The sequence below is a fragment of the Otolemur garnettii genome, unplaced genomic scaffold (genome assembly GCF_000181295.1).
Source record: "Otolemur garnettii isolate 467f Iridium unplaced genomic scaffold, OtoGar3 scaffold00201, whole genome shotgun sequence".
Taxonomy (NCBI): domain Eukaryota; kingdom Metazoa; phylum Chordata; class Mammalia; order Primates; family Galagidae; genus Otolemur; species Otolemur garnettii.
The window spans coordinates 1,310,193-1,324,262 of NW_003852596.1; the positions used below are offsets into that span (position 1 = coordinate 1,310,193).

General features: G+C 45.9%; 1 protein-coding gene across 1 annotated transcript in view; it reads right to left on the reverse strand.

The window, feature by feature from the left end:
* The window catches only part of AMOT (angiomotin), a 46,537-nt gene extending 33,772 nt beyond the window's left edge, over positions 1-12,765 (reverse strand). The window contains exons 1-3 of the mRNA XM_012812307.2: positions 11,894-12,765; positions 5,024-5,492; positions 799-943 (exon numbers count right to left, since the gene is read on the reverse strand). Of these exons, the coding sequence (XP_012667761.1) occupies positions 799-943; positions 5,024-5,492; positions 11,894-12,765 (1,486 nt within the window). The remainder of the gene's footprint in view (positions 1-798; positions 944-5,023; positions 5,493-11,893) is intronic.
* Positions 12,766-14,070: the final 1,305 nt, after the last annotated feature.

Here is a 14,070-nt window from a genome sequence, read left to right on the forward strand (position 1 = left end):
AAAAAAAAAAAAAAAAATAAGAGGGAGTGTGTCCTAGAAATAAAAGAAGGTATCACTATGTCAAGCTCGCATGGCCAAAAGACATGCCTCTGGCCTCACTTCCCCTCCTCCCCCTTTCCCTGGTTCCCTATCCCTGGGGCTGTTTGTTAAAAAAGAGTAATAAAAGGATTTTTTAAAAAAAAAAGACATGCCTCTGCAAAATCTGACAAGGCAGAGAGGTAGGGCTGGGGACAGTGGCTCATGCCTGTAATCCTAGCACCCTGGGAGGCACGAGGATTGATCGCTTGAGGTCAGGAGTTGTGAGGCCATCCTGAGCAAGAGTGAGATCCTGGCTCCACTAAAAATAGAAAAATTAGCCAGGCATTGTGGCGGGCACCTGTAGTCCCAGCTACTCAGGAGGCTGAGACAGGAGGATCAGGTGAACCCAGGAGTTGGAGGTTGCTGTGACCTAGGCTGACATCACTGTGCTCTACCCGGAAGAGAGACATCACCAATTCACTAATTGCAGGGGTGAGCCTGGCAGGTTCAGGATTCCTGGAGTTGGGGGGTGCAGCTCATCACTCAAAAGGTCAGTCAGGTGCATCCTGTCCTCCCTACTTTGATTAATCAAGCTAAGGACCAAATATTATAATCACATAAAAAACTAGCCTGGCATATAATGAGCAGACATTTACTGCCCATACCAGTGGTTTGGACGAGCCCAGATAGCCTATCTGGAGCCTGCTCAGGCTCAGCCCACCCCTTCACTACCCTGCAGCTGCTTCAGGAATGTAAGGACGAGCCCACAGGTCCCCTCACCTCTCAGATCCCTGTTGAAGTCGTGCATCCTCCGAATCTCCCCCTCCAGCTTGTTTCTCATGGCTTTCTCCAGGGCCTCTCTCTTGGAGGATGACTTCACCAGGTTCTCATATGCCTCCGAGACACGCTGGATTTCTGTCTCCACCTTAACGAACAGAAAGGAAAAAGAAAAGAAAGATGGTGGTGATGGGAAAGATGATCTGAAAACCTACAGGCAATCCTCAGAGTGATAGTTTCTCCCCGGGCTCGCAGATGACCAAGAGACAAGCATAACACAGTCAGAGGAGAAAATTTCAGGGAAGGATGTCCATGTTCGACCACAAGCTCGGTAATAAACTCGCTATGTCGTGAGACTTTCTCAGGTTAAAAATATAGATACTGTTTCTGCTTTCGGAAAAAGGGGTAAAATTGAATAAATATTATCAATATGGTTATACATGACTTTAATTTTAGAATAAAAATTTTCTCTAATTTTGAAATTATTATTATTATTATTTTGAGATAGAGCCTCGAGCTACTGCCCTGGGTAGAGTGCTGTGGCGTCACAGCTCACAGCAACCTCAAACTCCTGGGCTTAAGCGATTCTCTTGCCTCAGCCTCCCCAGTAGCTGAGACTACAGGCCTCTGCCACAATGCCCGGCTATTTTTCAGTTGTCGTTGTCATTGTTTGGCAGGCCCAGGCTGGATTTGAAGCCGTCAGCTCTGGTGTATGTGGCTGGTGCTTTAGCTGTTGAGCTACAGGCGCCGCCCATTTTGAAATTATTAATATGATGTATACATTATGTAGATAATTTTAGTCCACCGTATGCTAAGGGATTTCACTTGTGGTTTTCCATTTGTCCTCATATTTGCCTAGGCAAGGATACCTCTCTGCATTTTAGCGGAGGGAAAAGTTAAATTGCCTTTTCCAAGACCACAACAAAACATAAAAACCTTAAGCTCTGGCCTCCAGCAGTAACTCAGCTGCTATCTAACAAACACTTACCATGGGGCAAATATTTACATGTACTTTAAGCACTGTGGGGTGTATGAATGGGAACATTCTAGCTACCCTCAAGATGTTTCAATCTGCTCAAATAAAGATTACCTGCTTAGGAGGCGAGATATAGCTTTAAGTAAAGTAGGAGTAGTGCTATCAAGCACAGAGAAGGAAGAAGTTATTCCTGGTTGGGAGAAGGAGGGAGGAGAACAATTTCTGGGAGGAGGTGGCATTTAGAGTCAAATCCTGAAAGCTGGGTCAGATTTCAATGAGCAGAGGTGAGGGGAAGGGTATTCTATTCTGAGTAAGCAAATGCATTCCCAGAATGACCAGTAGTCTAATTTGGCTGGACACTGCGGGGTCCACAGAGGGAAGCTGGCGAGATGTGGCTGCTCAGATGGATTGGAGTCAGGTCAGAAAAGGGTTTTAAGGCCAAGCATTTGGACTTCATCCCGTAGTCAGTGGGAAACCCAGTAAAGCTTTTTGAACAAAAATTCACGATCGAAGTTGTATGACACATCAGCAAATCTCCCCAAATGAAAAAAAAAAAAAAAAAAAAAACAGAAAAACCCAAACTAACTCTAACAGAAAGGGCCTTGCTCTGAATCAGCCAGAATTAGGAAGAAACAAGAAATTAGACGCTTCAACCAGGATAGCGCCACTACACAGACCATAACCGCGGAGATATCTGCATGTAATTTGTATACAACAAATAGGCCCATGGCCGATTAATCAAGTTTCAAGTTAAATTTGATTCCTGCAACCGTTCTGCATTCCTTCCCAGTTTTCCAGGATGCCTTGACAAAGCTCAGGATACTTCATAAGGAGAAATCTCAGGACCCCTTGGGGAAAAGGCAGGATCACCCAAACCAGGGAGATTCAACCTACCCCCATCTCCAAACTTTTTACCAGCGATAGAACTGCCTGCAAACAAATGAGGCTTATACCACAGAAAAGAGCAGACTCAAAAGTGTTTTTCTCTCTTCCGCAGATGGCACCAAGATAGCAGCACAGAAGGTGAAAACTGGTGAATGGCATTTAGAGACAAGATCTGCCAGGCCTGTGCCTGATGAAGCTTTTGCATGAAATTCAAGCACTGGGTAGAGAAAATAAACATTTCCATCTGAAAGAGTAGGCTTGGTGCTGGACTGCTCTGGGCAGCGTTTACAGTGCAAGGCTGTCCAGTTCCCCCCCACAGAATGCCACACCTGGAAGGCAATCCCTCTCCTCAAGTTTTACAGCCTGCCATTTCAAAATCTTGTACTAATTCTTCCCATACCCCCTGCACAGATGCTGTACCCAGCAAAGGGAAAGTTACACATCTGTCAAGAGGGCCTAGCAAGAAAGGATGTCACGGAAGAGCCTGTCTCTTGGTTTCATCTGGGTAATGGTGGCAGCAGGAGGTAGGGAAGGTGGTGGTGGGTTTTCAGACTTACTCTGCTTATTCCTTGCACAAAAGCCTTGGGCCTTTTTATTTCCTCTAGTGCCCCCCGGATTTGCCTTATTCTCCCCCATTTTCCTTTTCTTTTCCTATTCTAGTCCCCCTCTCTTCCACCTCAGCACTGGGTCAGCCTCCACTTCTCCCAGCACGCAACCTTTTCCAATGACACGTATTTGAGGCATCTTTTCCTGCCTTGCGGATCAAACAACAGCAAAAATCCCATTCTTCTCCTCTTCCTTGTCACCTATCCCACCCCAGTGCCCCTAGAAATCACTTTGGATGCTGCAGCAAAGGAGGTCTATGGAAGATCTGGGCTTATCCTTCAGTGACTGAATCAAAGATAGGGCAAGGCCACCCAAAAGACATGGGGAAGGGGTGTCAACTTATAACCTAAGCAGCCAAACCAGGTTTCTAGTGTAAGGATATAATCAACTGATTACTATCAATGTGACAGAGGGAGTGATGTAGTTCAAATGTCAGGGAGAAAATACAAAATCTGGGTTAAACCAGGGAGAAGCAGTTTTCATTCAACCCCAATAAAACCCCATGGAGATTTGGGGAAACTAGGGGAGGAGGAGTCTTTCTGCTACATAAAAATACTTAGCTAATAATAAGCCCTGCTTTTCTCTGGGATCCAGATCGGGCCTTTACAAATTCTCAGGCCCCTAAAATTTCCACTCCTGGTGTCTTCTAAGGACAGAGTTACTGAACAATACCAGGCAACCTCCTCTCCCTCCCCCACCTTCACCCTCACCTCCTTGAACAGTTGGCACTGTAGGGAGATCAAACCACTTGAGCTTCACAATGACAAAAGCTGCAAGGAGGCTGCCAAAGGCATAACCCTATTCACCAACAGCCACTGGAAGCCAAGAGCTAAGGTTCCTAGCTTGGGGCTATCAAGAGCTCTAGTCCCAGCTGCAGGAGACAGGAGGGGGCCCAGGGGAAAAATGTGAACTGGGGACACACAACTCCTTTTTCTATTTCCTCAGCCTAGGGCTGTCACCTGTCACCCAGCTGTGGTGCTAAGCCCCTCCTGCCTACCCGCACACACACACCAGAGAAAAGAGAGCAGATGTTGAATTTGAGTTGCAGGAAAAGACCAAAGTAAAATGTGGAGGGGGGTGGAGGAGGGATAGTTGAAAAAGAGTCACTACCAGAACTCCCACTAGCAAAGTACTCTTAAGTCTTTTCCAGAACAAGGCAGGGCAGGCTCTAACTTGAGCTGGTGAAAATTTTCTAAGAAATATGGTTTGATATTTAAGATTTAAATTCATAGTTGGGAAAAAGTCATCAAGATGACAAGGCGATGAGGTCTAAAATGCTGGCAGTTCCTTCATCTACACAGGTATACTCGCATCCTTGACCTTATAAGGATATCTCCCTGCCTTTTGGAATTCTAAAATAATTCTAAAATAATAAGTTTTCTTTCGGGCTATGGGGTCTGGGAAAACTGTAGAATTTTTTCTCTCCTTGCATATATGTAAACATATATGTAAATGTTACTTTTTTTTTTTTTGCAGGTTTTGGCTGGGGCTGGGTTTGAACCCGTCACCTCCAGCCTATGGGGCGGACGCCCTACTCCTTTGAGTCACAGGCACCGCCCTACACGTTACTTCTTTTAGATAGACAGGCAGAAGGCTTTTTCCAGAGTTTGATCCTTATTCAACCTTCTGATGTAAGAATCCTGAAGACCTGCCCATGAAGTAACACAGGCACTCCCAAGTGGAGACTTTCAGATGGATATTAAACAAATCCCACATATAAGACTTCAAAGACACCCTCCTACCCTAAAACAGAAGCCTCACCTTTTGCAGTCTTGCCACCTTCTCATAGCATCCTTCCAACTCCTGCCGCAAGTTCCGGTTCTCATCTGAGAGGATCTCAACCATCTGCTGGGCTCTGGACACGATGGCAAAAGGGTCTGCTGGCATTGGCTGATAAGAAGCAGATTGCTGAGCCCGAGGCATAGCTGAATAGGCTTCTCCTGGTTGTTGCTGCTGTGGCTGCTGCTGCTGCTGCTGGCTTAGGCTAGGTTGGGAGAGACGGTAATGATCCCCCTGGTGAGTCTGAGTAGGAAGGAAGTGCTGCTGCGACCTAGGCAGGTGAGCTGAATGGTCTCCTGGGTTTGGAACCAAGGGGTGTTGAGCAGGAGACAATCTAGTGGATGGTGGAGATTGCAGCAAGGGCAAGGAACCCCCAGACGTCAGGGAAGAAGTGGGGCTATGAGGTTGAGAGCTTCTGGCTGACAACGGCAGTGAGATGTCCTGTGTTGGCCTGTAAAACACGAAGGGCAGACCTACAGGTTAAGCTGTCTTCTAAGACACTGGGGGAGACGGGCACAGGAAAGGGAGATGAGGAGGCTTCTGGTGCCTCCAGGACATCTGTCAAGAGGGCCCTTCCAGGAAACGGCATCATGGAAGGGCACATCTATCGGTTTCATCTGGGTAGTGGCGGCAGCAGGAGATAGAGAGACGGTGGTGGGTTTTCAGACTTACTCTGTCTGCCTTTTCCTCTGCAAAAGGAGGAGCAGACAGGGTTAGACCACGGGATCTCTGCAAAGACCTGTGTAGCTCTTTCCTGCCCTGACCTTCTGTGACTCTGCCTGACAGAGGTGTCATCCCGTGGGGGAGAGAACCAGATGGCCTCCACAATCACTTTATAAAAATCTGTATGATACATGTCTGCGCATTTCAAACAATTTATCCACCAAGTGACTTTCACCTCAATGTTTTAAACGAAATCTTTTCTAACATTACATAGGTGGTCCAGCACACATAGAGATTCCAATTTAGAAAATATGTTCCACTGGCCCAGAGAGAAAACAACGAGCAACCATCAAAACCGCCCCTCATCTTGCCGTCCGCAAGTCAAGGATAGGCAGATACTTATTACATTAGTGATATCACTTAATTATTGTTGATTCCAGTTATTAATGATTTAGTGATGCCCATTAGCAGGTACAATAGCAAGACCTGAAGGGGTTGCAGGCAACATTCTCATACTATGTTTGATGTACTGAATCATAAAACGTAAAGACCAAAGAGCCCTTCAAGAAATTATCCAGTTCAACTCCAGCACTGACCAAAGGGGAAATCGGAGGCCCAGAGAGCGAAAATGAGCTGACAAATTCTAGACTGAGTTAGTGATCGTGCCAAGATACAATTCTTCTTTCCCTATTCCCATTTTCTGGCTTTTTCCTCTGCTCTCATGCACTGATTTCTGTGCATTAGCGTCCAGATCTGCGGCCTATTGCACATGGAAAGTTCCACGAAGAACTTTAGTACACCGTGGCTCTCCCCTTTGTGTGCCCAATTACCAGGTACAAAACACGAGGTACTCTCAGTCATTGAGAGAAACGAGCAGAGTATGCGGATAGCCCACTTTGACCATCGCCACCAACAGGAAGCATATCTGTCAGAGTACATTGACCACAAACAGCCTGTTCACCCTCAAGCCCATGCCCAATTGACCTGATACGCGTCTCTGTCCTGTGGACACTTGTGCCACAGTTCATACTTCCTCAGTCCAGGGAAGACAGATGGCTAAGAAAGAGCACGGGATTTGGATCCCGACAGCGAGTCTGGAGACCTTTTTTCTACTGTTCCCTCGCTGTGTAACTTTGCTCAAGTTACTCAATCTGCCTGAGATAGTTTCATCCCTGAGGTTGCAAATGAATTGCACAAAATACTGGGGCCTTCTCATTTTTTTTTTTTTTTTTTTAGCTTTAGCTCAATAAGAATTACAAGAGAGTCTCTTATCTACCTCCCAGGGAGATAAGCTGACCTTGTTAGCTTGTTACTTATAAGATATCCATTTAATCTTTGTGGTAAATTGCATAAAATTTATGGTGGAACTGGGACAAATCACCTGGAGCAATTAACTTTTAACTGGCATTCCAGACACAAAAGCACATCCCTCCCACACACACTCCAGTTACCATTATTGTTCATTTATGGATCCCTATAAAAGATTTTCACCATAAGGACTTTTTACAGCTACAGACTCATTCCAAACACTTGTTCGTGGAGACCCAATAACTTAGAGGTTCACAAGAGCCCTCAGACTTGTTGAAACCCTGGATTCTGTCCCTCAGTCCCATCTTTGCTGTACCCACATTCTTCCAGTATCAAACATGTGTCATGATACATAATTGCCGAAGAGGGCGTGCAAACTACTTGGGTGCACCAGAAGAATGTGCATACTACTCATCATTACAACGGTAAAGTTGCTACCATCCATAATCTTTCTTTCCCAGAGTTCAAAGCACTCATCCAGTCAAAAGTCTGGGAGCTGTTTACAAACATGCTTAGTGAATAGTTCCTCTTTCCCATTCTATGGATCTTCAGATTCTTCATAGGCAAAAGACTAGGTGCTTTCTTTCCTTCTTTGAGTAAGAACTATTATAGTTTCTATGTATCCCTAGAGTTAAAATACCATGCCCTGGGATTTGTTGTGGCTTGTGCATCTCCGGGGCTTAAATTTCATACTCTCCAATATGGGTCTCAAAAGTTAAGGGAAAAAAAAATCACTAAATTAACCTTCGTTCTCATGCCCCAGATTTGGAAGCCAAAGACCTGGGAGGTGTTGTCTTAAAAGACTGAATGCCCAGTTCTGAACTGAGCTTCCTCCCCGCATCTCCCCTAGGCCCCATTAAGCAACCTAGACCTTTCTGTCAAAGAGATGCAACCATGGGCCTCCCTCCTTCCTGGAGGCTAAAAGGCCTCTCTGTGCCTTGGATAGCACATGTCATCCCAGGAGCCTTGGGAAGGAGGTGATCAGAAGGTCTCCAGAAGGAGGAGATCTCCATGGTCAGATAAGCCCAGGACAAAGATAAGCAGAGACAAGGCCGCTGCCCCGAGGTCCCCCAGGCTGGAAAAGGAAGCAGATCCGAGTACACTATTATGTTGGGAAAACCAGTTCAGTCCGTCACTGGCAGGTTTGCAAACAAGCAAAGACTTGGGCAGTCACAAAAAGGAGAGAAAGCCCTTCAGAGAAGTAACTCCATCTGCCGGCATCCGCCCACCACAAGAAAGCAGAATGGTATTACCAGTGGGGTGACGCTCCCCCTGAGAAGAAGGGATTAGAGTACAATAAAGGTAGAGGAGAGTTAGGAGGGATGTCAAAGGAAGCAAATATACACCCGAGATTAAATAATATTAACAGTAAGAGTAAGGAGAGTAATAATAAAGGTGGCAGCTGGGTGACCAGCACACTCTCCAGGTCCTTCCACCACATGGCAGTTTGAATCACTCCCCACTGACACATTAACCAGGAACAACAAGCTACCCTGCAGACAACAGAATCACATGATCCTGGAAGCCCCAGCCTGCCTCCCTGCCTCCTCCCTCCTTCATCCTGCTCCTTCCTAAGACTACCCGGGCCCCACTGGGGCTCTGCAGAAAAGGGGACACAGCACACGTGCAGGACAGAGGCCAGGGATGAAAATCAGAGTCCTCCCCAAAGCCAGAGGAATGAGGGGCTGCTCTGTCCCAGAGACAGCGTGTGAGGACAGCAGGGAAAGTGAAAGCCACTCCACCCAGCCGACCCAGCACCTTCCATTCTGCCACCTTCAGGACTGGGAGCCCCACCCTCCCAGCCACACACACATGAACTTATGTGCGTGCACACACACACACACACACATACACATACAGAGTCCACACTCCTGGGTCACAAGTGTGCCAGCCTGCACAGGCACTCTTACCAGAGCAGATGCCACCAATAGCCTGGAACTCCAAATTATCCTCACCACAGAAACTGTGTCTTTCCCAGGCTTTTCAGTGGTGAATCTGTGAATCCTGGAGCAGACTGCAAATTCCTGATGGTTTCTCTTGCACAACCAGCTCTGCTCTGAACTACAGAGTTAGGTCACCCTTAGATTCCACTAAACAAGGATTTCAAGAAACCTCAGATCTGGGCATGATTTCAACAAATGAAAGGAGGTGGCTGCTTTATAAACAGAAATGATTTAATTTTTAAAAGCAGTTGATAAATGTATAAACCCAGGCTGCAGAAGAAGCTGAGGACTTAAGCCAAAGATTCAGAAATCATAAAATTCTTCAGATGGCTTGGCCTTATTTCCCATCTGGAGTTCTGGGCATTCAAGATATTTATTTTTTAAGTGGGGAGGAGGGCATAGGAACGATGAAGTAATAAAAGGATTATTTATAACATTTTTGTGCATTTTAATAGCAAATCTCCAGCATTGCACTGCACCTCTCAAGTCAAACAAAGTTTTTTTTTTTTCTTAATTAAATCATAGCCGTGTACATTAATCCAATCATGGGGTACAATGTGCTGGTTTTATATACAATTTGAAATACTTTCATCAAACTGATTCACATAGTCTTCAGCACATTTTCTTAGTCTTTTTTTTTTTAAAACAGTCATTTGTTCAAAGAGCTTGCTTCGCATCCTGGTTTGTACTGGGTGGATTAAGAACTAAGGATTTAGTCCTCTAATTGGTTGGTGCTAAGCAAGAGTTACTCAGAAAGGTACTCAGAAACTGGATAGCTAGTGGTATAAAGGAAATAAAGAAGAGATGTGTCTCCACCTAAAAGCCACACACTTCTGGAAAGCAGCTCAGCTCCCTCCTCCTGCCAGTCATTTGTTAAGACGTGCCACTTGCTCACACCCAGGGCCCTGCACAAATTTTACAGTGAGAATTTGACTGATGCAAGCCCAAACCGAATTCGCAAGGCGCATCCTCCCACTAGGACCATTTTAGGTGTGATTATATTCATCAAGCATTATCAAGCACTCTGCTCTTCTGTCATAAAGAGGAAAAAAATAAACCGATTGAGCAAAACGGTGTGTTTAAATATAGCTCTAAGTCTCTGGTGGTTTAATCAGTATGGAGAAAAAAAATACCCTCCTTGGGCTCCTTATTATTTATTTAGGCAGATCAAAGGGCTTTTCCATCTAGCTTCAAACACTGTGGGAGTCATTTCAGATCACAAACAATACTGGTGAATGAGTTCTGAAAATAGCTTTCCCGGGAGGGCGGGCCATGTGCAGAGCCCGGGGTCTGGCTTCTGCTCCACACCCCAGCCAGCACACTCCCCTCCCACAAGGCAATAGACGTCAGCCCATCCACAGACTCTTCCACACTGATGGAAAAGGCAAAAACAACACCCCCCCCCAGCTTCATTGACATTTTGCTGGCTTGAATGGGTTTCCACTGAGTGAAGCAGTCTTTAAAAAAACCTATCCTTCCCTGAGTCTTCATTTCTCCGGGCAGATGGGAATCAGGTTCTGGTTCTCCTTTAAACCTGAATGGCTCTGTCAGTTACCCCATTTCCTGTTCCAAGACCCTTATCTAAAGGTAGGCTCCTGCCCTTTGAAAGCTGAACAGAGGAAGTGAAAAAGAGCTAACCTCTTCAACTTGGGTTAAGAGGAGGAAAAAATTCCTAAAGTGGCAAAGTTAGGGGTGGAGTCCAAAGCGAGCTGCCTCTGGCTACAGTATAGGGCCTGAAGGGTGAAAAATGAAATGCCAGGAAATATCAGGTGACTTCTCTTATCTTCACCCTACTCCGCCCCAAGTGCTTTGTCTCCTGAGTCACCCAGTGAACCTCAAGTCAAGGGGCTCTTTTCCAAGTAAGTAAGGAGGAGTCAGAAGACAAAGAGTTAGACGTCAAGGAGGTCAGAGACCTAGTCTGTGGGCCTCATAGGAAGAAGGCCAGCTTAGATCCATCTATCATTACCCCGGTCACAGGGCAAGAATACCACACATAACGGCCACCTTTGTTTCCCATAGATAAATGGGCATAGCCCTATGCCTCACCTGCTGAAATACTACTGATCAGAGGCTTGGCCCAAACATTGACGACAGGAAAAATGAACAGAATCACGGAATCCTAAGGTCTTGGGAATACATCTGTGACGGAGACCATGGGCCTCTGAATAATTAAGAGGTATATTTAGGAAGAACTAAACGCCTCAGAAGTTATGAAAATGGTTTTCCTTCCACATTTTAGCATCTGACCAAAACTTCTCCCATGACATGATGGAAATTTAACTTACACGTTTAAAAACATGCCAGGCAAGCAAGAAACTCTCCACCAAAGAAAGACAAAACAGTCCAGACTTCACGAACCGCAAGAAGTACCAGGTAGTGGCATCCTTAACCCACGCACATACATCGTTCCTCCCACCCTAACAGCTGGGTGTTTGTGTAGTGTCCCAATGGTAATGCTAGGGAGAAATGACAACAGGAAACGTACAGGTTTGTTTGCAAAAGTAAGTGATGAGAGCTTTATGGAAAAGAATTCATGGAAGCGATAGGCTGTTCCAGACTGATGAAAGTCTAGGATAATTTGCTTCTGCTTCTCAAGGAAAGGCTTACCAACTCACAAGAAGAGAAACACGGACCCTTCCCTCCTTCAACACCCCAAGAGACAGTACAGTGAATAGCTGCTAAAATCCAGACTTGTGCTCCTGTTCATCTACCAGGCACTTGAGACCACATGACTAAACTGAAACAAGGCTGATTATGGCGGAAGAGGCTGGAAATTCAGGTTGGTGGGCAATTTCCTAAGCCAGGGGCCAGTCATGCATGGCAGGAGTTTGTTATATACCAAACACCTGCCCATTCCTTCCCTTAAGATTCCCAACACACAGCAGAAGCAGCTGGTTGGGGATGAGGTCAGGAAATGACAGACAGGGAACTCTCTTACCTGGCTGCTCCATACTCAGGGGGGTGCTGATACCTCATCAGTTGCCCCTCTGTCCTCCCTGGCTGGTTCAGGCGATGCTCACTATAGAAGTGCCCTGGCTCTTGGGGCTTGCACACTACAGACTGGGGTGGCATGCCCTTGAAGGGATACTCTGGTGGGGGGCCACGGTGATCCATGCCCTTCAGGCTATGCTGGTTAGGAGGTGGCCCTTGGGCCTTGTAGAACTCACTGGAACTTGTGGGGTTCTTGTAGATATCATTGGGTTGTGGAGGGGAGAGGGGAGCGCTGGTAACAGGTGGATGGGCCTTAACTCCACTGGTGGCCAGTGACATCTGCATTAATCGTTCACTCAAGGAACGGACATGCCCTTGCTTAAGGTCTCTGAGTCCTTCATCCTGGTGCATCTTCCCAGGATTGAGTCGCTGGACCGATGGGCGTCCTTCGGTCCTCATCTTCTGGTTGGTGACTCCAGTGACATAGAAGGCAGCTCCAACACTGGCATGCTGTTGGCCACGAAAGTACTGGGACTGGACCTTGGCTTCCTCATAGGTTGGGAGTTCTTCATTATTCTGCATTCGCGGGGACAGCTGCTTCTCCATAATGATATTTTCTGACTGGATCTCCTGGCCCTGTGGTTCTTGTCGAGCAGCGTGAGCCACAAGCTGTTGGTGGTGGTCTTGAGGACTCAACACATCATTCTGAGGGCCTGGGTTCCCACTGCCACTGGGAAAGGGAGGGCCATTCCCTGTGGCTTGCTGGTGAATGGCAAGCAGGTTGCGATTCTCACTAGGATTGCCATAGCGAAGCTGCTCTTGTAGCAGACGCTGCAAAACTGTGGTTCCTCCACTTGGCTGGTCTTCAGAATTTCTCATCTCTATTGCTGGTGGTGCCTTGTGAAGAGAGAGAGAAATTGGGCACCTGGGCTGCCCTTGACCTGGGAAGGGGAAACAGGAAGCTTAACACCCAGTTGATGGATAAATCAGTCCTCTAAAGGGGAAGAAAATGGGTTGGGGGTGAGGATTCCATTGCAGAAACAAATCTAAAATTAATGGATTAATTGTTGGGGATTCCTGGCTCTACAATGATAGGATGAGGAATTAGAGGCATCAAAGCTCCATGTTTCCTCTTTCACTTTCAGCGTGAGTTAAATTTTTAATCTGGGCTTAACTTCTAAGAGGACTGGAGAAACCTGGAACAGTCAAGTCGGGTGAAAGGAGTAGCAAGTCTCCAGGGTCCTTATTCACAGGGTTCATCTCTTTGTCTACCCTATTTAAATTAAATATCCAACTCCTACGGCTGTGAAGGTGGGAGTATAACGGTGGAAAAAGTTACCCCACCGATAGGATTTAGAAAGTGGCTTAGGAGGTGAAGGGAGCCCAAAATGCTAAAAAAAAAACTAAAATAAATAAAAGGTGACAAGAGCTTGGCTTGCCCCCAATAGAAACAATCCCTGCCTTGATGCAAACCCTTTCCTTTGACCTCTTAAGACTCGCAAACATACCTTTTTGAAGATTCTTTTCATATAGTCCATTTTGGATTTTCCTTGGCTCAATATGAGGACTTGGGATTATTATTACTGACAAACTTTCTCTCTCAGCCATTGGGAAGTAGTCATTGATATTTGTTGTTGTTGTTGTTGTTGCTGGGTGGGAGAGGCTTCGGGGGAAGCCTGTTTCGTTTGAGGTATACCTCTGATAACATTTAGCAATTGAAAAATATAAAGGTCATCCTTCTGGAAAGGGTATACGATGACCATATCCCCCTCCACCACTAATTCTTCTAAAAAAGTAATATTGGTTGAGTGAAACATGTAATAGTAGTAAGGCAACCTGATAATCAAATTCTTTTTTTTTTTTTTTAGTAATATGGTTGGTTTGTTATTTATCAACTATTTATTATGTAATTGTTACCAAATGCAAAGCACTATGAGAGGAACGACAGGGACAAAATTTGAATAAAGTGACAATCTCTCACTTCAAAGGAGCTTAAAACATGAAACAAAGAAAGATAGCTTTTTTTTTTTTGAGTTTTGGCCAGGGCCGGGCTTGAACTGGCCACCCCTGGTGTAAGGGGCCGGCGCCCTACTCTTTGAGCCATGGCACCACCCGGGCTTTTTAAAGAAAAATGAATGAAATTGATGGTTGCAAGAAATTCTGATCATGGGTTGTATATGGAAA